The 24,411-nt window shown below is 29.4% G+C and overlaps 2 protein-coding genes across 3 annotated transcripts in view; one reads left to right on the forward strand and one right to left on the reverse strand.

Annotated features, from left to right (window-relative positions):
• The window catches only part of LOC142327684 (uncharacterized), a 118,008-nt gene that overhangs the window by 34,878 nt on the left and 58,719 nt on the right, over positions 1–24,411 (reverse strand). For both annotated transcript variants that reach the window (XM_075370924.1, XM_075370923.1), the window contains exons 11-15: positions 18,179–18,373; positions 14,527–14,721; positions 12,294–12,432; positions 7,459–7,588; positions 5,437–5,638 (exon numbers count right to left, since the gene is read on the reverse strand). In XM_075370924.1, coding sequence (XP_075227039.1) covers positions 5,437–5,638; positions 7,459–7,588; positions 12,294–12,432; positions 14,527–14,721; positions 18,179–18,373 — 861 coding nt within the window. The remainder of the gene's footprint in view (positions 1–5,436; positions 5,639–7,458; positions 7,589–12,293; positions 12,433–14,526; positions 14,722–18,178; positions 18,374–24,411) is intronic.
• LOC142327685 (uncharacterized) overlaps positions 18,291–24,411 on the forward strand; it is a 102,263-nt gene continuing 96,142 nt past the window's right edge. Inside the window, exon 1 of the mRNA XM_075370926.1 lies at positions 18,291–18,368. The gene's annotated coding sequence lies outside the window, so the exon portion shown is untranslated. The remainder of the gene's footprint in view (positions 18,369–24,411) is intronic.

The raw sequence follows: 24,411 nt of genomic DNA on the forward strand, positions 1-24,411 counted from the left end.
AAATTTATAATTTTGCATAGCCATACCTGTGATAGAATGATTTTGCTGATGCTTTTCTTTTATAAGTAGCTTCAGGCACATCTCAAATTAATGTCCAACAGTAATCGGCTAGCATGTTACTATGTTATTTTCCTTTATACCGAAATGCTATTTTTCCATCACCAAAATGTCTTCGTGGAAACGTTCACCGTGTTCATCACTTATGTCTCCGAGGTTGTCCGGAAAAAAATCCTGATGTGAGTGGAGGAAATGTATTTTCAAAGACATATAACATCCCACAGTTCTGTATGAAGTAAGAAGTCGATTAACAATATCATGGTAATTGTCATATTTTTGTTTGCCGAGAAAAGTTTGAAACATCTTAAGTGAAGGCAAAGCTGCACTTTCTACATTATTTAACATTGAGTTAAATAAATCATGTTTGACCGACTTTCTTATTTGAGGACCAACAAATACTTCTTCTTTAATTTTTCCTTCACTTACATTTGGAAATTTATGCCTGTGTACAAAAATTCAGGGCTACCCATTTTCATTGCTTTTACAAAAGTTTTCATTAGTCCTAGCTTGATATGAAAATGGGGTAAAAATATTTTTTTGGGTTCAACTAAAGACTCATGAAAAATATTTTTCACATTTGGAGTTAAGTTTTCTTGTTGTCTTTAGTATCATAATATTTACCTGGCTGTCCCATTCACAAAGAAAACACATGTACTTAATATAGCCTAACTGCATCCCTAACAAAATAACTATAACTTTCGAATCACCACATGTGATCCAGCTATCTTTTTTATAATTTATTTTTTCAAGAACGTCTTTCATCACATCGTATGTCTCTTTCAAATTAATACCATAAGCGATTGGTATCAAAGGATATTTTTTACCGTTGTGTAGTAGAACCACCTTTAAACTATACTTGTATAAATCTATGAAAAGGCTGCAGTCCTCAGGTTTATGAACTTATCCAAGTGCAACATAAGCTCATCAATATAATGATATGTGACTATGACATGATTTAATTTTTTGTCTAGTACTGTTTATTTATAGCTTACAAATTATGTTAACAAAGTTAAACAATAAAAAATGAGCTAACAAAATACAATATAGGAACATAAAATGCTAACTATACATTGAAAAATGAAAAATTCCTGTAATTAAAATTAAAAAATTTTTTAAAAATGGTAGCTGGTAGAAATATTCTGAGTTCATATTCGTTTTCAGCATCAAAAAAACAGATTAAAATCATGTATCGCATGTTAGCAAACAAAAATTATGTTTATCAGAGTTATTAATAAATCAGTATATTTAAATTAAAAAAAAGGAGTTAAAAAAAATATATATATATGAAGTCAGTCGAACCGATATGCCTTCCGCTTGTAAGATCCAAATATTTTATTACTTAAAATTTTATTTGGTTACAACTCTGGAGCCAATGCAAATAAGTACTACTTATGACATATTGTTGAAAAGCTCTCAATAAGGGCTTATTACTACAGTTTAAAAAAAGTCCAAATTCCAATTGTTTTGGATTTTGGGCTTTTTTGGACAATTTTGGTCTAGTCAATTGCAATCAAAAGGGGAGGTGACAATTTGATGTTACAACAGTCCTAAATCCAAAATTTCAACATTCTAATCGTGTTTGAGTTTTGTGAGATACATACATACATATAGACATCATGTCTAAACTGGTCAAAATAAATTCAGGGATGGTCAAAATGGTTATTTTTGTTGAAATTTGAAAACCGAAATTTGTTGCGATCACTATACTTCCTTTATTTTGTACAATGAAGTAAAAAAGCAAAAAAAAATCAAGCTTATTATCTTCTATACTTAAATGAAATTACCCAAATACGAGGGTTACTTTTTTTCAAGGTTCAATCGGTCAATTAAAACCACAGTGAAATTAAAAAATTTTACACCTTACACTTGGCGGGAGATGCTATTGTTGTAGACATGTTTACGTGCTAGCTGGATTCAGAACTAAATGAAGTGTCGCGGCGTGATTGAAGGCCATACTAGAGACGCTGCGCAACACATATGCGCAAAGGTTCATCCGATTTTTGCACGGACTTATATTTCGCGACCGATCGGACCTTTAAAAAAAAATAACCCTCGTATATAACAAAAGTGTAATGTATAACAAAAGTTTTCATTACTAATGTAATGAAAATCTTATAATTATAGAATGTTATTAATACGACTAAATTAATCCAGAAACAAGAAAAAACGGCTTTTTGATCTCCACTCCTTAATGGAGGTTTGAAACACCATCAGAAAATACTTTAACTAGCTAAGAGCATAAAATTATGCTCTTAGCATAATTTTATGCTAAGTTTGCTTAATTTTATGCTAATTTTATGCTTAAATTATGCTAAGAGCATAATTTTATGCTCAAAACAATTGCCCACTGTTTAAATAAAATTTTGAAATATATGACCTATAATCATTGATGGATTAAATGTTTCCAAAATTAAATGTTATCATGCCTAATGCACAAACATCAAGATTTGCAAAATCCCTGACATTTCCCTTATACAGACTATCGTATAGTTATAAAGAATAATTATATAGTTTACATAAAAATAGAGTATCCACTTACCAACAATTGGAAATTAATTTTTCCAATTAAATATTATTTAAGAAGATTAATAATTATACAGCTGGGAAAGTAAAATTCTTAATTTTCTAGATTCCTGCTTCACCTATTATTTATGAAACATGCCGCATTATTAAAAGAACCCAGTGCATTTACAAAAACAATAAACATCTCTTTTGAGTGAAATTTTCCTATATTTATTTAAGATCTTGGTTTTTTAAATTATCTTATTTTTAGAAATAAGTGAAAAATAGCTACTTTGGTACAAGATTCTTTTTTAAATGACACCAACAAATATACTGCAAACTGTATGCAAACAAATTGTATCTGTATACAAAAAATCAGCTGGTTTGGAATATTTAGAAGGTTAAATCCTTTACACTCTACTATGAATACAGTTCATCCATTTTAAAGTTCTTGTGGGTTATTATGAGGTTAACACATTCAGAATGACACTATAAGTTACCTGCCATGATGGAACTTTATTTTTATGAATGGCTGATGGAATTTACATGATGCTGAAAACTGCTTTTTGTTTCTAAACAAAATATGCTGTATAAATTAAAAAAAAAAATTATTTTTACTTAATTTTTTATAAAAATATTAATTAGGTTTTTAGTAATAATAAATAGTTTTTTGTCGTCACTTGCTGATCTTAACTTAATACAAAGAGAATACAATAAATAGTATAAATAAAACAAAAAAAATTTTTACAGAAAGTATAAGAATTTTGTAGTAAGTTTTTTGTTTTTAAATTTCTACACGCATACAATCCATCAGGTAGCTGGCCAATAATCAAATGGCAGAATTCAATCAAATATTTAACCTGTTCAAATTTTCTATAGTTGTTTCATAAGCATTGTTTTCCTAATTTAAAGCTGCATCTGTCATTTGTATCAAATAATTATTGATCATAAAGTACACCCGTGGTTTTTTTCCAACTCATATTTTATTAGTTTTAGAATATAATTAAGTCTTGTACATCTAAGTTTTAATTAACTGCCATTATCAACCGCAGTAAAACATCAATACAAGAATAAATCTTCCCCCGTACCTTGATTCAATAACCAATATTTGGCACTATTCTATTCTTCTCTTTGATAATGCATTATGTATAATTATCCTTCAATATGGGGTATAATACAAAATAAGTTGTCTATCCTCTATCATTTTATCATCTGTAAAATTTCAGATCAGTACTTTTGAACATTTTTGAGCTTTTATTTGAGATGTAAAATCATATTATCTTTGGATGTGTACAATGTATAAACATTGGATTTCATATTATTTTAAACTGATGAATATGATATATGATAGAATATTCCTAAACATACAATCATTATGGATTTTTATTTATTAAGAATTCATCGCTTTAGTGATTCAATCCTTTAGTAGTTTGTCCTATTTCACAGAACTCTGTGGAAAAAAATTTGTTTTTCACCATCTACTCTTTTCTCTTACTCTCTACTTTATAGGATATTCAATGAATTTTGTTAGGAATATGGGAATCTTAGAGATACTGTGTTTTCAGCAACCGAATAGTTTGGTAACAAAGGCTAGTTTACAAATAGTTCACAGAATTAGTTACTTATCTGGTGTCTGAATAAAAAAATAAAGTAAAATTGGGAAAGTGCCGATCTTGGCCTTCCTAATCCCTCCTAGTATAATCATATTTATTAAACATTAAATCCAAAAAAATAGTTCTGTGTCTTTATGTAAATATATTAATCAAGCTTCAATTCAAAATATCTTTATCCGACCACAAACGGGGAATAAGTTATCAGAATTAATTAATAATAATAATAATAATAAAAAGAAAAGCTCATATAAAACAGCGGTATAAAAAATTGCCTTTCCAAACAAAATAACATCATACTATTGATTTTTTCAAACTCTGGAAGAACAGACAATGGAGCCAAATATCAAATATGCATTCTCTATTTTTTAGCTATTAGGAAAAATGGTTAGAGATATAATAATCCATAAAGTTCAGAAACCTGTGTTCATACTCTGTTGACCTCCACAGTGGAGTGGCAACAACTCAAACTTTTATCCTGAAGATCAAGGATAATATTTCCAGTCAGGCTTGACATTTTTACTTCCTTTTTTAAGTTTCACAAAACATTTAAATTTTCGGTTTTCAGATTTCAATGGAAATATCCATTTCTACCATCTTTGAATCCATTTTGACTAGTTTCAGCATGACATCTGTAGATACATATGTATGTATCTCGTATAACTCAAAAACGATTAGCCGTAGGGTGTTGAAATTTTGGATTTAGTACTGTTGTAGCATTTTTAGCATCTAGTTGTGCACCTTCCTTTTTGATTGCAATTGAAATTAAAATTAAAATTTTAATTAATGAAATATTTAGATCTTAAAGGGAAAGCAAATCGGTTGGAATCAGACTTTATGTCTTTTTATATTTAAACATTTTTTTTTTTATTTATTACTTTTTTTAATTTAAATATATTGATTTATTAATAATTATTTACCGCTGAAAAAAAATTTACAATAAATAATAATTAAATAATAACAATAAAAAAAAATATGAAAAAATATCAGAAGTTATTATTAAAATAAAATTTTATGTACTTTTCATTTTAAAAAAATGTGTATATAGTAATTTATAGGCAGACAAGGAATTCATGTAGTGTCCACATCAGATTTTTTTATAAGTTATAAAAACTAATTTTATACTTCCACACACAAGCTTTTGCTTATGTAGTGAATTAAATAAAAAAATGATGACAGTCAGTCGAGCAAATCAGTAATATGAATTTAATTTCATTAAAATATAAGCCTAATGACATTTTAAAACGAATTATAAACATTAACTCACCTAATATAATTAAGATATTTTATTTTATTGGTTAATGAAAATAAAATAATATTCTTTGTTCCGATGACATTATCTTTACATAAAGCATGGTACGGTAAAATAAGATTTACATTAGCTGAAGCATGGATTACAAAATCGATATCATAACTAAGAGAAGTATACATTTCTTCAGATAACCCCAAATTTAATAGTGAAACATCACCTGTGAAATAAAATTGCATTTAGATAATGCACACTCACAAAATAAAGTGTAATCTTTTTATAAGGGATTACATAATATCAATTCGTATGGACTTAAATTAAAATACAAATTATAAAGAAAAGTGATCACCAATTGCCGCAGGTAATGATTTTTGAGATTCTAAATTTAACAAGCACAACTCACACTAGATGATACAAAAAGAAGATTGTTAGATAAAGTACATCAGACCTTATTAAAATCTTTAGCGATGTCAATTTTTAAGATAAGTGTCAAAAAGTTTAAACATAAAAACAGCAAACAAAGAAATCATATTATATGGGTTTATAATTATACAAAGTACAATTAAGCCCAAATTACATTACAGTATTAGGCTCAGTTGTTATATAATACAAAGATCTGGGATTTAAAAAAAAAGCAGAAAAAGTTTGATTTTTTTTTATCAAGTAGAATCTGTTTCTTATTATTTTCATTCTTTCTTCTGATATCAATTTCTAATTTTTTCAAGATAATCTATATATGTATTGTTCAAGATTCTACTTAATGAATCAATCTATAGAGAGAAGCGTGTGTTTCTTCTTTAAATAAAAAAAAATATTGTAATAACATAATAGAAAAACTAATAAATTACAGTAATACAGCATACAAACAAATCTTTTACATTTTAAATTAAACATAGAAAAAATAAAATCTTCAAATTATCTTATCACGATGTGGCCCCTACAAAGTTCTCTACAAGTAAAGTGTAACTGGACAATTAGTTATGAATTTACAGGGAAATGATACCACTTGTTATAGTAATTAAACAATTTTGATCGATTAAAAGGAAAAGATAAAGATTGAATATTAAATGGTGAATTAAATAATACATTTAAAAATTCTTACATAATATACAACATTTCAAAGAAAACTTTTCATAAGACATTACTAGGGGATGAAATAAGGTGAAGAAGGGACATACATGTTTGAAAACTGTTCAGGGCTAATGCTAAAATTTAAAACAAAACAATTTAATGACTACTGAACTACTTTGCACAGGTAACAGCAAAGAAGAAATTTTGGTCATCAAAAATTACCATAAGAGTGATGAGACCTTGCTCTTGTTTAGGTGCACGAGTAATTGAAGTATTCTGATGTAAATTTAAAAAAAAACTGTTAAATACAGGTTAGGTTTACTGTATCAATAGCAGTTTGACAGAAAAATTATTGTCCTTGTTAATATTCAGATTCAGAATTTATTTAAAGTATAGAAACAAAATTAATTAAATCTGATTAGAAAATCTGATCAATGCAACACCTTTCTTTATACTGGATCATACATTACAGGTACAATGTTAAATTTTAACTCCTGACTGATGGTACTTAATTCTTTTTCTGTGGCATCATTATCAGAGAAAACCATAGACGATTCTTTGTAGTACTGGTAACTTATAATTTATGGCAATCAAGGATATAGGTCCTGGGTAAGAAATTAAAATGTGCTGATCTACCCTGGTGGTCACTTCCCCTTTCTCATCACCCCCTCTTATTCTTAATCCCTTGTTTTTCTATTATTTGTTCCATGAGAGCAGGTGGTCTGATCTTGATGAATCAGCTGTGCTGATAATGCAAGGATCTTGACAATACACACATTGTTTCCTTGGTTTTACCTGGTACAGGAATCTTAAATTCCAATGGACCAAGTCACGACTTTGTACTAATCATAAAATTACTGATTAGATTAATATTATTTTGTAATATTTGACCAGTTATTCTACGTACATCTATAAAAAATATGAAAATAATTTTTTTAGAATCTATCAATTTAAAATTTAAAAACCTACCTTTTATGATGATAACTCTTTCATTAATTAAATCCTCTCTTATAAGTAATCCATAATGTTTTTGACTGTGAATAATTCTTTCCATTGTAGATGATTGTTCATGTTCTCTTACTATGCAATAAACAAAACACTGAAAGTGAAAAAAAAATTAATTTATTAGTAACAGTAATGAAATCCAGGGTGGGCTAAATGTCATGTTTCCCATTATTAATAAGAAAACAGTTAAAAATAATTAAACGAAAAAAAGTTTATTATAGCATGTTTAATATATATATCAAAGAAAGTATTCAAAGCATCGACCTTCTATGCATATGAATTTGTAATGGCATAACCACTGAATTACACATTTTTTCTGACATGTTTTGTCCAATTTACAATATCAACTTGATTTCAAATCGACAGCTAATTTGATAGTTCAGGTAATTTGGATGAAGAAAACGCATATCTGATGATTCCTCAGGATGAAAATTTCCGAGTTATCAAATCACGTGAAAGTGGTGGCCATTCAATTGTTACTTACCTTCTTATCCTCACAGAAAAAGTTTGATCGAAGTAGTCTCTAACTTGAAGAACATAGCGAGAAGCTGTCCTATCTCACTGTTGAACATCAGTTAGGCCAATTTAAAACATAGAGTTGTTTAATAGCTGAGGAACTATACCTCAAGGTATAAATTATCTGTTACACTTCCATCAACAAAATAAAGTTCTGCAACATTCCTTGTTTTGTGATCTCCCATCAAACTTGAATTCCAAATACGAGTATATTCAGTTTCTTCTCCATGATTGTATGAGGATTTCCAACATAATTATGATGATTTACTAAGCCATTTAATTTGAGGTGGGCTATCAGACCATATACTAGAGATACAGAAACAAGAATTAATTTCAAAACAATAAAATATTTCTCACAAAAATATTACCCATCTAATATCCCCTTGCTAAGTGCATAAAGTAATCTTGATTGGTAACACTTAAACCTCTTTTCCATAAAATATTTTATAAATTTGTTCGGGGCATTTTCCATTTCAACAAAAGCCTTTCTAGTTGACATTTGAGAGCTGTTTATAATGTTTCCACAATGCGTTTGTTTTCCAAAAGTACAGCAAGTTCTATGCCGATCTGAATGTGAATCAGCTCCAACAACTCCAGAATTTTTAATTCTTAAAATTGATGGGCTAATAGTAAAGAATTGAGAAATCCCTCACGGACAGCAGCAACAGTATCCATGTTATTTTTCCAGTGACACTGAACCATAAAAACTCATTCTTATTTTGTGCAACTGAATACCATTAATCTGCGTAATGATACCAAATGAACTGAACAAGTAAATACTAATTACATCAGCTGATCACTACAGACTACAAAATGAAAATTTCCTACCTTTTGGAGAATTTAGATCTCCACTCAGGGTAAACTGATCATTAGCCCATAGACTACACAAAAACTTACAAACAGACAAGCTTATAACTCCAAATGAATAAGAAACTAAAGCTAGAAAGTTAATTAAATTCCATGTAAGCTGTATAACAAAATTGAATTATTAGAATATAGACTTTAGAGTTACTAAAGATAGCAAAATGAGATGGCTGGTAACAGATGGAGATGTAAGCAAATGCTAAAAATAAATCTATAAATTATAGTGTATCGGTCAGTATTATGATTGACAGAGCTACTCAGGTGATGCATAGTATCATTTGTACAAACATCAAATATGCTAACTCACAAAAAAAAAAACATTTCAAAATGACATCTTTATTGAGCACATTAATTGCACAAACAATAACGAATCCCTTTCCTATTTAACGAATACTGTATTTTAAGTAATTAGTATAAAATCAATTAATTTAATAAATAACTTTTTTTACAATAGTAAAACTGGCTCCAATGATAAAATTAAACATTTTAGAAACTGACAAAGCCATTTTGAAGAAACATATCTATTGCAGTGCCCCTGGTGGCTTATAACCATAAAAAAATTAATCTAAGAACCTGCTCTGAAATGATACCTATGTAATGCAAAAAATCGCATCAAAATCGGCCCAGCCGTTTTAGAGAAACACATCTACTGCAGCACCCCCTGGTGCCCTATAACCGTAAAACATGTCTAAGAACCTGCTCTTAAGTGATGCCTCTTTCTTTTCTGTTTAGCCTATGGAACCACTGTAAGGTATTACTTCAGAGGATGAATGAGGACATATATGAATGTAAATGAAGTGTAGTCTTGTACAGTCTCAGATCAACCATTCCTGAAATGTGTGGTTAATTGAAAGCCAACCACCAAAGAACACCGGATCTCCAGTGTTCCATTATGTATTCATGATCCGTAATGGATACGGATCATGGATCTCCGTATCCATGATCTAAAATTCAGATCTGTATAAAAGTAACTGCCTTTACTAGGTTTTGAACCTTATAACGCTTGACTTTGAAATCAGCTGATTTACAAAGACGACTTCACCATTAGACCAACCTGGTGGGTTTTGAAGTGTTACCTATGTAATGCAAAAACAGCATCGAAATCGGTCCAGTTTTTTTTGAGGAAAATGGTAAGACATACATATACACAACCTCTTACCCCAAACGCATATAAATGCTTTGTTCCATCATGGGTAAAAAACACTGAAATCACTAAAAAATTGTTAATTTTTCAGTTAGCTTGAAAATAAAAATAATTATCAACAAATTAGTGACCCTTAATTCAGCAGCAACTACAAAAAGAAGTAGAAATTTAATGAACAATTGGAAAAGTCTTGTTTGTTTTGTTTGTACTTGTTTTTAGTTATAAATATGTTTTTTTAGTAAATATTTTTAACCCACCGGGTTGGTCTAGTGGTGAACGCGTCTTCCCAAATCAGCTGATTTGGAATTCGAGAGTTCCAGCGTTGAAGTCCTAGTAAAGCCAGTTATTTTTACGCGGACATGAATACTAGATCGTGGATATCGGTGTTCTTTGGTGGTTGGGTTTCTATTAACCACACATCTCAGGGATAGTTGAACTGAGAATGTACAAGACTACACTTCATTTACACTCATACATATCATCCTCATTCATCCTCTGAAGTATTATCTAATCGGTAGTTACCGGAGGCTGAACAGGAAAAAGAAAAAGGAAAAAGACTAAATATTTTTAGGCATATAAAAAATAGCGTTCATATTAAATAACTTGAAAAACTTGTTTGTAAAAAACACAAATATTATTTACATGTCTTCATAAAAATAAGAAAAGGGAATGATGTAATAATGCTGTTAGTTAACAAGTGGAGCTAAGATTTTCTGAAATGCTACAGTAAGAATTATCTTTTTGTTTGGTTCTATTTTCCAAAATACTGTAAACATCAGACTGTTTTCAGATTACGTATCATATTCAATAAAAATATAACATTAAATGACATTGGCGATAAATATGTTATAAAAAATTTTACGCAGTTCTGTTTAAGAAGACTGACTTCTCATTAATTTAAATAGGTTTTAATGTTGTAGTATTTTTTTAATTTGGACTAATACGGTATCTGTTGTTAGCAATAAATACTGTTGGATTAAAAGTTTTATTAAAAAAAATAACTCGTCTAAAGAAATTTCCTCTATGAAATATAAAATGAATCAATAAAATTGGCCTATTTGATAAAAAGTAAAGGCTTGGGGGTAAGGGTACTGGTTGAATTGAGAACAGCCTTCCTTTTTTAATTTAAAAAGAAAGAAAAATCGATGTAAATTTTTCTTAAATAATTTGTGGCCTAAATAGACACTAAATGAATATGTAATAGTATGAATCTGCTACAGTAGAAAAAGACACATAATTTTATAAAAAGACATGTGTAGCAATGAAGGCATTAATGGGTCATCATGACGATTCTCAATCTCAAATGGGTGTCGAGAGAATAAATGCTACAGAACTGAATGAGAAAGAGATCGTAAACATCATGAAAATATTATTAAACTACCGGTACTACTATCTTGTCATTTAGAAAATTCAAATTACATTCAAAATGGCACACAAAAATTTCAAAAACATTCTTTACTAGTTCATATTTCTTATCGTGATCTTTTGTGTAGTTTGAAACGTTAATACCACCCATCCTCTTTAAATAGTTAACTGTTTTTAGATTTTGAAGTCTTTGGTAAAAAACCATACCAAGGTTGTTTCCGGCTGTGGAAAAAATAAGTAATCAATAAATTTTCTCTCTCTCTATTTCTCCTGTTCATTTATTTTTTTACTGGCAACTGGACTGTAATAGTACTATCTGCAACAGAATTAAATTAAAATACAAAATTTTGGCATGAAACAGCAACAGAATTTCAATACAAGTGAAAACAGCATATATAATGCACCGTTTCATAACCGAGAGCATAATATTAGTTTTTTGCTTTAAAAGTATCTTCAAGAACTTTTCTTATAGCTGTAAACTGTAACAACAACTCAAAAAAGAGACTCTAATCAAAGTCATTATCTGTGATAGTATACAGCCAGACCCTGTTTTGATCAGAGTGAACATGTTACTTAGGGCCGAGCCAAATACCAACCTGAGCTAAGGAGCTTGATATGTTGTATGTTTGGCTTTAATACCAACTAAGGGGCTTGATATGTCGATACACATCAGTAAATTCAGCTCAGTAAAGAAAACAATGAGAAACCATCTTGTTCCTCATTTTCCTAATGTGCTTGGCATATAATTCTTGTTGTTATTGGAAACTGCTATGCCGTTTTACAACATGATTGTGTTTTGTATCAGCCACCTACAACCCTTTCGGCCAATGCATTGTACATGAAGTCAATAGAAAATACAGCTTATAAATATGAAATAATTAAACAATTACACATATAAATAATTTTATACCTGTGTATTAATAAGCAGTTCATACAACAAATGGGATCCAACAAATCCAGTGGCACCAGTCAACAAAACATTGCCACAACTAAATTTTTTTTTATTCACTTTAAATGACTGCCAGAAAGAAGACAACCTATTATCTAAACTAAAAAAGAAATAAATAAAAAATGATTAATATTGTTGTATCGTCTTTACTAAAATATTTAAATCATATCATTAAATTAGCAGGGATAAATATTTCTATTGTGATTTCTTATGAATTTATTAACAAACCTTACACTTGATCTAACAAAATTGTATGATGTATGCTAAAACATTAAATCTGAGCTCTTGACCAGATCAGAATCGAATGAGCAATTTAAGAATGATAATAACAATTAACAACATTTATAATGAGGATAATAAATCTCTGGAATTAACAAATTCTATTCTACTCTCAAAGTAAAAGATAATTATTTCAAAAAATCTTAAAGAGGAAATAAATTATATGTTAAAACATCAATACTGTTTGTTATTACGATCACGTACCCGTAACTAATCTCTTGTTTTTATTTCTTTAAAAGGCAAATAAACAGATTCTTGGGAATGATGATCTTGTCTCAATTAATAATACTGTTTTATATCCTTAGAGAACTGACATTTTTATACTTTAATACAAAGATGTACTGCCCATAAATATTATCTTTGTGAACAGTGACATAATAATAATATGTAACATAAAAAAGGACTCCTAAAAAAAAACTGACTGTAAGTAACACATTATATGTGATTAAGAGAAACAATAAAAATTGGACCTTTACAGGATGACACAGAGTAAACTGAGGAGTACACCGTGTAATAATACTGAATATGGTTTTATAAAGAGTATAGATAAAAAAAATCTTTTTTGTAAACCACAAGTTGTTACTGCTAAAGTGAAACCAGATAAAAAGCATCATTAACCACATCCAGCACTTTAAAGTGGTAATACTCTTCTTGGGCAAATGAAAGACTCAGAAGGATATATCAATGGATATTGAGAAAGCTAGACCTGAAATTTAAGAAAGAAAATTATTATGATTGTCAACATAGCAGTGGTCCCTGAAAAATATCTAGTGGAGTGATTGAGTCCCAGGAGGTCCTGTGGGCACCTTTCATACTATACCAATTCATATGGAGAAAAGTGACTTGCATGTCAGTTAAAACAAAGATATGTCTGGAATAGGTGTTTACAAAATTTGATGTTAGTGGTATGTTTACCTAAATAGGAAGAAGAATGATGTTTTCACCATAAAGGTCACCTTTAGTACCCCAAATATTTTTGCTAAGGAAAATTTTAGACCTCCTAGATAAACAATATGGAGATCTAAAGATGTCTGAACATAGAGTTGTTGAATCCAACAAGAGCTCACCTGAGTCAAATTATTAGTATCGGATGATGATCAATAAAAAAATATTTTATTTCATTTTAAAAAAATAATTGCAGTAATTTTATAATTGTTTTGAAAAGGAATATGATTTATATCAATAAATAGCTGACTTTACAGTAGTTTCTGTAGAATGGTTTATAACTGCTGCATCAAAGACTACATACAGTCACCTAAAAAAAGGATCAGCTGAAGGTTTAGTTCCCTACTAAATAAAGGTGATTACATAATTCTTTTTTACCCACCAGAAGAGGTAAATTAATTTGTTATTTAATACTACTTGTTCCAGTCTTTCTTATGGCTGTAGTGAAAATAAAGCAACTAAAATATAAGAGACGCCAGAAGATTTAAATTCCCTGAAAGTAATGATACTCACTGTATAGCCAGTTTTTGTGATGAACAGAGTGAAGGTGTTACATGTAGAACTGACCATCTCCAATATTTTGGTACGCTTGGCATGCCAATATGTAACAATCAGAATATGTTGTTCCAATGTGTTTAGCTCAATGAAAAAGCCAACACAAAACCACATTATTCTGGGGTTTCCCGTATTATCCCTGTGGGATGTTAATATCTAAAGAACAGTCATGTCAAATTCACAGTAGTAGATAACATGTCATTTACAACCATATGCTTGTGTCAAGTAACATGTATAAAAGCGATTAAAATCTTTGGAGTACATAGAGCAATAGGAAAACATCACTTGGATGATGAACTCGGATAACAAGTTTTCTCAAAATTTCCTAAAACAATGACAAGACACCAAAGACTAAATAAAAACATATTGTAAGTGTTAATATATTTCATATGACAAAACATAAGGTTTTACATACTCATTGTAATTCGGAAGAAATGTAGAATGTAACTTAAATTCATCATTTAAATTAAAAGTAGTGTCAGAATTATTTCCATTAAGTAGATGTGATAAATCCATTATAGTTGGATGCTGGAATACTGCATTCACATTCAATGATGTCTTAAATTCTTCATTAATTTCACTTATTAAATGAGATGCAGCTAATGAATGGCTGCAAACAAAACATAATAATAAATTCAGAAAACATGAGCCTTCAATTTCACTCTAAATAATAAAAAATATTTAATTAATAATACAAAAAATACATGAAATGTGTATCCTGCAACACGCACACAAAAAGCTCAACTCAAAAATCTACAGCAAAAAAAAAACACACGTCTTAGACTTATAATAGACCATAACCTCCTAAACATGACACTAGACATATGAACAAAGTCATCACACACGCCATTTAAAAACATCAGATTAAAATAAAATAAAATGAAACATTACCGTTTAAAAATAAAAACAACTTAAAAATAAAACTAAAACAACTTATCAAAATAAAACAGTGCATAAAGTACACTTCCATTCTACGACATTGACTTACTTGTACACTGACACACTTAAACAAGAAATGTAAGGTAAACAATAGAACACAAAAAGCATACTCTTAACAAAATTGTCTTGTTAAGGCAGTTGCTTTTATATGGATTTGAATGCTAGACTGTGGATACAATGATTGCGGACTGTGGTTGGGTTTCATTTAATCACACATTTCAGGAGAGGTTGGCCTGAGTCTGTTCAAGACTACACATTTACCAGTACATTTACAAATACATGCCAGACTGCGCACAGATGCTTTGGCATCTCTGTAGAGTACTGTTGGCAACATGTCACTGTGCTGTTACTCTGTAACTTGGTATACATAAATAAATAAATTTTTGTAGCACTTCAAAATTACAAATATTTTTACAATAAAAACCCAAACAGTATACATTCCTTAACAAAAGAACACCAAGACAATGCCACAAATAATCATATCCATCAACAAATTTACCTTGATTTACATTTCATTAAAAATAAATAAAAAATCATTTGACCTATTTTTAACAATATTCTACATCTATAATCACCATTTCAAAATAAATGGAAATCATTCTTCAGCTAAACACTTACTAAATCCTTCAAATGACATAAATATGAAGCTTTATTACACATTTTGCATTATCTAATGCGTTTATCAGAAAAACACCTCAATGAAAATATCAATATAATTAAATATCTGACACAAATTAATAATGAAAGGTTAAACCTACCCTTCCAAAAAAGAGATATTATATAAAATGCTAAAAAGATTAAAAATATAAATTTAATGACAAGAAATATATAGCTGTTGATGTTCAACTGATGTCTCTCAAAAAAATATTGACATTTTTCAGGAAATAATTTACCTAGTCAGCTTAAAACTTCAAACAAAATACATAATATCATATGACAAACTAAATAGCCCATGTTTATAATTTTAATATTCAGTGACTATACAAAATACTAAATTTGACAGAGTAGATGTATTTACTCATATAGCAACAGATATAAAGAAAAACCATGAACTACATATATCAGAATCAGTTCTTTTCAAACATCTAACATAAACTGGAAAAAAGTACATTTTATGCTTACATAAATGCTATAAACCCAACTTGTGCCAACAAAAATTAAATCTGACATAGAATAGCAAATTAATGAGTAAATGACAAGAACAAGAATAGAATAAGAATATATTTCATTCAAATGTTCAAAGATTTCCCTGACTGATTCAGATGGGCCACCATAAACAACACCACTAATGAGGATGCAACATAATAACTCCAAAAATACTTTCTGCAAACATATTTAAATTTATTTAGAAAACAAGACTTTTTGTACATTTGCTTTCTTTATTAACAGGGTATCACCGGGTAAATCAATAAATTAATAATATAATAAAACATTAATTTTTTTTCAAATTCAAAAATGTATTTTTTTTTTAACTTCCAGGAATACCATTAGGTACTGCTTCAGAGGATGAGATGAATGACAATTTTTTTAGCTTGTGAAAATGCCATGCGTGACCGGGATTTGAACCCGAGACCTCCAGATGAAAGGCCAAGATGCCACCACTTGTGTCATGGAGGCCAGCAAAAAAAATTCATAATTAAGAAATTATATTGTAACTGATAAAAAGCTTTTACAATCCAGTCTTTTTATTAATTAAATCCATCAAGTGCATTTTATATAAGAAGCATATTTGGTATTGAATGTTGTAAATGTAGTAAGTAAAGAAAGACCTATTTATATATGTAATCTTACTTAAAACCAAATTACAGAGTTAAACATATTTAAAATAAGAGACAAGTTTTTTTAAAATGCGGTGTTGCTGAAACATGTTAAAAGTTAGATCGGTTGATAAAGTAAGAAATAAAAAGGTTCTAAAAATTGAAAAGGAGAAAGGTTTATGATAAAATCTTATAAAAAGGACAACATAAGGTGGGACAAATAGTAAGTAGTAAGGTAGCCATGATTAAAAAATTCAGTGTTTCCACTTGTCATGGAATAAATATTTCCAGAAAGGATTAGTTTATAACACGTAATAAAAATTATTATGAACCTATAACAACATAAGGGGGAGAGATGTGAAAAGCAGAAAGAGATTAGGAAAGGTTTCAAGCTGAAGAAATTAAATTTCTGATAGGTATAAAAGAGATAACAGGTGAGAAAATATAAATAATAGGGAAGATTTTAAGAGAAAAGTGTAAGGCAGTGAGTTGAAGAAATGAGATCATGATGGTGTGGACACAAAAATAATGGTGAAGAAAGGTTACTGAGAGTGATGGAAAAAGATCAAGAAGACCCCCACAAATGATGTCAAAGAGCAATGCAGAAAGATGGAGTAATGGAAAATATGAACCCATCTGTTAACAGGTGAAGGAGTCAAAGTAATCGAATGGTAACAGAAGAAGAAAAAAATATCTTGTAAGTAGTGAGATTGTGTGTATAAGTATGTGTACGTGTGCATGCATGAGCACATATGTAACGATGGCCAGGAGTATAATTTACATTTAAGTTTAATACACAAAAACTGAAATTAACCTCTGCATTACAAAATTATTATAATATAATGTTATAAAAGCAAGATATAATCATTAGTAAGTTATTACTTTTTATATTTAAAATTTTCTTGAACATTTTATGATAATTAAAACATATATTATAATGCATAATTACATTACTTTCTCTTATAAATAAATTCAAGCGTGTAAAATTTGTTTGATTTTTATTGTTGGAATTATGAGTAAAAACTGCTTTGCTTCTTTCTATGTCACTGCATTATGATGTAATATATTATACACATTTATGTATTTGTTTCGTACCGTTAGATAAAAATTAATTAGAATAAAAACACAGAAAAAATACATATGCATGCATACCTATATTTAATAAATTATATATATATATATATATATATATATATATATATATATATATATATATATATAATTATATGTAATTAATGTTGAAATATATTCTAAATACTACATATAAAATAATGTTAGAAATAAACACAATAATAAGTTACAATTATGTAGTTGAAGATGATTATGATGATGTTATAATATTAATAATAAAGATAATGTAAATTAAATTACCCGCCTAGATGGAAGAAGTTCTCTTGTATATCTATACTAAAAATGTTTAATATCTTTGCCCATATGTTGGCGACCTTCAATTGAGTATCTGTTAACTTTTGACCTTGGTAATCTATTTCATTATTCTCATTTAGTTGTAATAACTTTAATAGAGCTTTCTTATCCAGCTTACTAGACGCATCTAGAATAGGTAATCTATAAAAATACTTAACATTATAATTATTATTTCTACAACTACTAATATTACTTCTTTTTTAAATTAACATTTATTTGTCATTAATTATATTATTCTAAATTAATTATAAAGCACATTTATGTAATAGTTAATATGAAAACTTTTGTCAACAGAATTAATTAAAACAAAAAAAGAAACAATACATCAATAAATGCTATTAATATTAAAAATGTTAATATTGCAGTAACTTATTGACAAATATAAACAAGGAATTAGTTCTATAAGTTGAGGTTGGCATTTTTATTATTGTTCTTGATTGACTAAATGATATAAGCCAAAAATTATATATAATAAACATTCTACAAATTTTTATAGATTACGCTAAGAAGGAGAATCTATTAATATTTACATTATTCAGTGCCATTAACAGAAAATTACAAATGGTCTTAGATCTAGGAATAGCCGTATGAATCCAGGTCTAGAATAAAAAATTTCCTCAGAATAAAATGTTTGGTGCACTTCCATGTAAAAACAGATTTTTTACATGGAAAATATTATAATAAATTTTTGAGGTGGTGATTATTTTTCTAACTGCAATACACTCTTTTTAAGATTTAATAAAAATGTATCGTTTACTTTCAGTTCTTTGTTTACGATTCACCTACGGTCAAAGTCCCATGTGTTTTTGATTGAAAATAAATCGAGAAACAATGCATATCGATTCCATTTTTCTATGATCCCATTTTAATATAAGACATATTGTTTTTATCCTACAGCAAATTCTACAGAATGAATTCAGTAAGATATGAAACACTATTAAGAATATTACTTAAAAATAAGTTGTGATACATTTTGTTCATCGCATCTCTTTTGTTGAGATCCAATATGTAAATGGTTTGCAAAAAATATTAGCTCAACATAAGTATGTTTAAGCATAGAGTTGTATGTAGAAAAAAAAGTCTTATATTGGAATATAAAAGAAACTTCATGCAGCAGGAAAAATATCAAATGAAAGTTTAAGCTTGACAAAATTTTTTTTGATTTCATTTTTTATATAGAGTTGAAAATGTAGGTGCAGTTAATAAAGATTATTTTATACCGAAATAAAAATGAAACTATATAGAAGGAAAACGATCGATTGAATGTAAGTTTAAGCTTGACAGATTGTGTTTTGATTTCATTTTTTGCATAGAGTTGAAGATGGAATTGTCCACATAGTTACAGTAGTGTGGACCATAAAGTCATACATGCTGCTAAATAATCTAATTTTTTGAACGTCCTTAAACACAATTCAAACATCCAAAATCATTCTTATTTATTGAATTTAAATGCTGGCCACTTTCTTTCCAGTATTCTATCGCATAGATCTAGTAATAACAATTTTCCTATCTCTCCTAGCGCTTTAGACAGTTCAATTGGTATTTTATCACATCCCTCAGCTTTTCCTTTTCTCATCATTTTAATCACCTCATTTATTTCACTTTTTAATATACAGTACCCTTTTTGATCTTCATAAACTTTGCACTCTTCTTCCACTCCCGTATTTGTTTATCTTGGCTTTTCTCCTACGCCTATAAATCTGCAATGCATTCTTCCCATCTCCTTTTTATTTCCTCCTTCTCATTAAGAGTTTCACCACCCTTTGCCTCTATCTGATACATTCACTTTCGCTTTTTTTCTTCAAAACCTATCTGATGCTTCTTTACACATAAGCTTATATCTCCCTTTTTTCCCAAATTTTCTATCGTCGTACATCTTTCCTCGAGCCAATTTTCCTTAGCTTTCTCAATTTCCCTTCTTAGTTCGTTATTCACCCTTCTACCTTCTACTATTTGTACATTTTTCCACTTTCTCCTTTCATTCATTTTGTCTAAAATTTCAGTTGTAAACCGCTCTTTTCATATTCTGTTCCTGTTTTTAAACCCTATCATCTCTTTTGCTGTTTCCTTTAGACTCTTCTTAATTTTTATCCGCTTATCATCAGCATTACTTGGTTACCTCACATTCTCGATTTTTCCATTTCCTGAATTGTTTACTATTCTCTTAGCTTCTCTGTAGTAGTAGTCTCTTCTCCTACTACTTCCGATTTTCTTTAGCCTAATGTTCACTTCTGTCGTAATTAGATTGTGATCTGATTTTACATCTGCATCTGGATAAGCCTTAGCACTCTTTTAAACAATTTCTAAATCTTCGTTGTATCACAATATAATCAATTTGATCCTTTTTTCAGTTCATTTGTGATACCCATGTATATCTTTTTCTTTTATGATTTACAAACAGGTTGTTTCCCAACTCTAATTCATTCTCCGTGCAGAATCTATCCTGTTTTAACTTCTTTTATTTCTAATTCTTAGACCGTATTTTCCCATCGCTGTTTTCTCTTTTCTCCCCAACTATAGCATTCTGATTATTTAGTATCGCTACAAATGGCCCCTTCTTTTCTTTCTCAATTAACTCTTCTATCCTTTCGTAATACTGTTCTACTTACTCATCTGTGCTGAGCGGTCCACATGTATACTTGAATTATTAAATATCTTTATCTTCTCCCTTTATCCTCATCATCATCAACTTTCATCAGCATACTCGACCTTTAATACGTTTCCTACCTGTTTCTTATTTATCAGTATACTGACTCCATTATTACGGCACTTTTCTGCACTTGAAAAGTAAAACTGGAAATTCCCATTTGATATCTCTCTATTTCCTTTCCATCTCACTTCACTCAAACCGAGTTTGTCTAAGTTATTTTTGTCCATCTCATGTTTGCATTCTCAAGTTTTCCGCTTTGAAGTAGTGTTAAGACATTCCATATTCTGATTCCTTATGGTTTTTTATTCTTCTTCTTGATGTTTTTTATCTTTCCTCGATAAATTTTCTTTGTTTGTCCTTCCTTCCCTACAACTTTTTCATATGCATGAATCCCTTTTGTACCAGGGAGTACAATAGGGTCTTCCTTCCCTATAACTTTACAACTTTCTCATATGCATGAATCCCTTTTGTACCAGGGAGTACAATATGGTCTCCAAGAGGGCCTGGAGGTCTGACTGAGAGAGCTTTACTTCTGGATACTTTTACAGTAAGGTCTATACCGTGCCATGAACTACTAACGATTCCCACGGAAATTTAATGCAGTGGTTTTCTGTTGCCTTCTGCAGCCTAATGCAGTTGACCATAAAATTCCTCTTCCTTTGGGAGCAATTTCTCACTCCCAGGAAAACAGAATGTATATAATATATATATATATATATATATATATATATATATATATATATATATATATATATATGATAATTTGAAATTACAATTATAAAACTAACATTTGAAAAATTTTTCAAGATATCAAGTGACCAGCTTTTTGGACTTGAGTGATATTTAATCTTTGTAAAAGACTATTATTGAACTGTTAATTGAAATCACATTATGAAAATTTTATGTTTTTCATTTAATATCCACCACATTGTATAAAACGTTTTCATGATTTTAGGATTTTGCTAATTTGTTTCTTTTTTATTATGAATCAAATCTTTTTCTATTAATATTTTACTTTAAAATATAAATCAGTATTATTCAATAACATTAGGTTAATCAGACATTAGAATTATCATCTAGCTATTAGGTAGACCCCAGGTCAACTCAGAGATAGATCTGCAAGACCACACTAAGGGTACACCTGCACTGCAGGTCCCAGCAACCTCTTCCAATACAAACATTTGTGCTCAGAGGAAATACCTCCTTCAGGCAGCAGGTACTCATCTTCCCATAATCCCTCAGGAGATCAGAATATTTCTACCCGAATCCAAATGTGAGCAACTTGTAAATGTTGATTTTGTATTAATATGAAAAGGTTGCCTAAATTTACTTCAAAAGTATACAGTTAATTACAAACATAAATGATTATATCGTTTAACAACAATCAATTAGATATCTGTATATATAAATAAATATAATTAACTTTTTTACAAGGTTTAACTTTTTTTACAAGGTCTGTAAATAAAGTAATGAAACTAGTTTTATTGGCAGCCAAAGTGGCAACACTGTAAAATTACAACTAAACATATGGTTATATGAACAGCTGATTTATATTAGGTATTAATATTTGTAGTCTATTGTTGCCATGAGACGTAAACAAACTTTTCATGAAAGTTGTTTTTGTTGTGCATTACAAAAATGAGTGATACTAATTATGAGCAACATTGTGCAGTAAAGTTTTGTGTAAACTCGGTGAGAATGCTACTGAAACTTTTTCAAAATTGAAAAGAGTGTATGGAGAAGTCACTCTGTCATGAGCTCAAAGTTTTTAGGTGGTTTAAAGCATTATCAGATTGCTGGGAATCAGTTGCGGATGATCCATGCTCTGGAAGACCATTAACGTCAAAAAGTGATGACAATGTTCAGCGAATCAGAGACTTGATACAGTACAGCAGGCAATTAACTGTCAGAATGATTGCAAAACAATTGAATTTGAACTGTACTGCAGTCCATTAAATTTTGACGAACAAATTGGACATGAAAAAAGTTTGTGCAAATTGGTCCCAAAATACCCAACTGTTGAACAGAAAAACAACAGGATGGAAGTGTGCCATGATCTTCTAGGGTGAATTGAACTGATCCTGATTTTCTAAAAAATGTTATTACTGGTGATAAAGCTTGGATATTTGAGTATGATCCAGAAACAAAATGCCAAAGCAAGTGGCAAGTGGCACACTTCAAACTCACCATGTCCCAAAAATGAGTAAATCAATACCATGCTAATTTGTTTCTTTGATGGTAACGGCATAGTCCATAAGGAGTTTTTACCTACAGGACAGACTGTAAATCAATATGATTACCGAGAAATTCTTGAGAGACTGCAGAAAAAAGTTGCCCTCGTGTGACCAGCCATCAAAGACAACTGGATGCCGCATTATGACAATGCACCTTGTCACACTACACTCTCAATTAATGAGTTTTTGGCAAACAAAAACATTCCTGTAGTTCCTCAGCCATCTTATTCACCTGACTCGAGTCCCTGCAACTTTTTCCTGTTCCCAACTTTAAAAAAATCCTCAAAGGACACCATTGGAACAGTAGAAAACATTTAAAAAAATGTAACCGACCATCTGAAGGATATTCCGGTTTCCGAGTTCCAACACTGCTATGAAGTGTAAGAAAACCATTTTAAGTGTTGCGTAGCTTTCCAAGGGAACTATTTCAAAAGTAATAGGGTCCATGTAAACTGGAAAGTAAATAAAAGTTTTTCTGAATCAGTCTCTTTACTTTATTTACAGACCTTGTATAATGAATTGAGATTTTAATATCCTATTGACTCTTTTTTTTTTATCAAGAAACTTTCAAACATCAGTTCTAAAAATATGGTGTTATTACTTTTAACAATAAACATGAAATGATAAAATGCCTACAAATTAAAATATAAAAATATAAAAAATCATCTAAAACACTATTTTATAAGTTTATAAATTAATATGAATTATTATTTAAAAAAAAAACAAATTGAAGACCTCCAGCACAATAATAAAAATTTTAATAATAACAGTGATAAGCATAATTTTTATTTCCTAAATGGGATACATGATTTTAATCTGTTCTTTTGATGTTGAAAACGAATATTAACTCAGAATCTTTCTATCACCCACCATTTTTGAAAAAAATTTTTAATTTAAATTAAAGGATTTTTTTTTTTCAACGTATAATTAGCATTTTATGCTCCTATATTGTATTTTCTTAGCTCATTTTTTATTTTTTTATTTTGTTAACATAATTTGTAAGCTATAAATAAACAGTATTAGACAAAAACTTAAATCATATCATAGACACATATTATGACATCATATCTAATACTGAAGAGTGAGCCTTCATAAACAAGATTAATTATGTCTATGCAGGTCGAAACATGTAACTGAAAACACAGCTGTGTTGTTTGTATTAAGCACTAGATTTAGGAATGAATTAATTTTGTTCAGTCTTATAGCTGTCTTAAGTTTGTTATCAGTGCAATGTCATAATGCCTCAAAATTGCGTACATGATGTGGATGCCTTTTTTACATATGTGGTGAGTTTA

This window comes from Lycorma delicatula, chromosome 7 (genome assembly GCF_047948215.1).
Source record: "Lycorma delicatula isolate Av1 chromosome 7, ASM4794821v1, whole genome shotgun sequence".
In the NCBI taxonomy this organism is placed as follows: domain Eukaryota; kingdom Metazoa; phylum Arthropoda; class Insecta; order Hemiptera; family Fulgoridae; genus Lycorma; species Lycorma delicatula.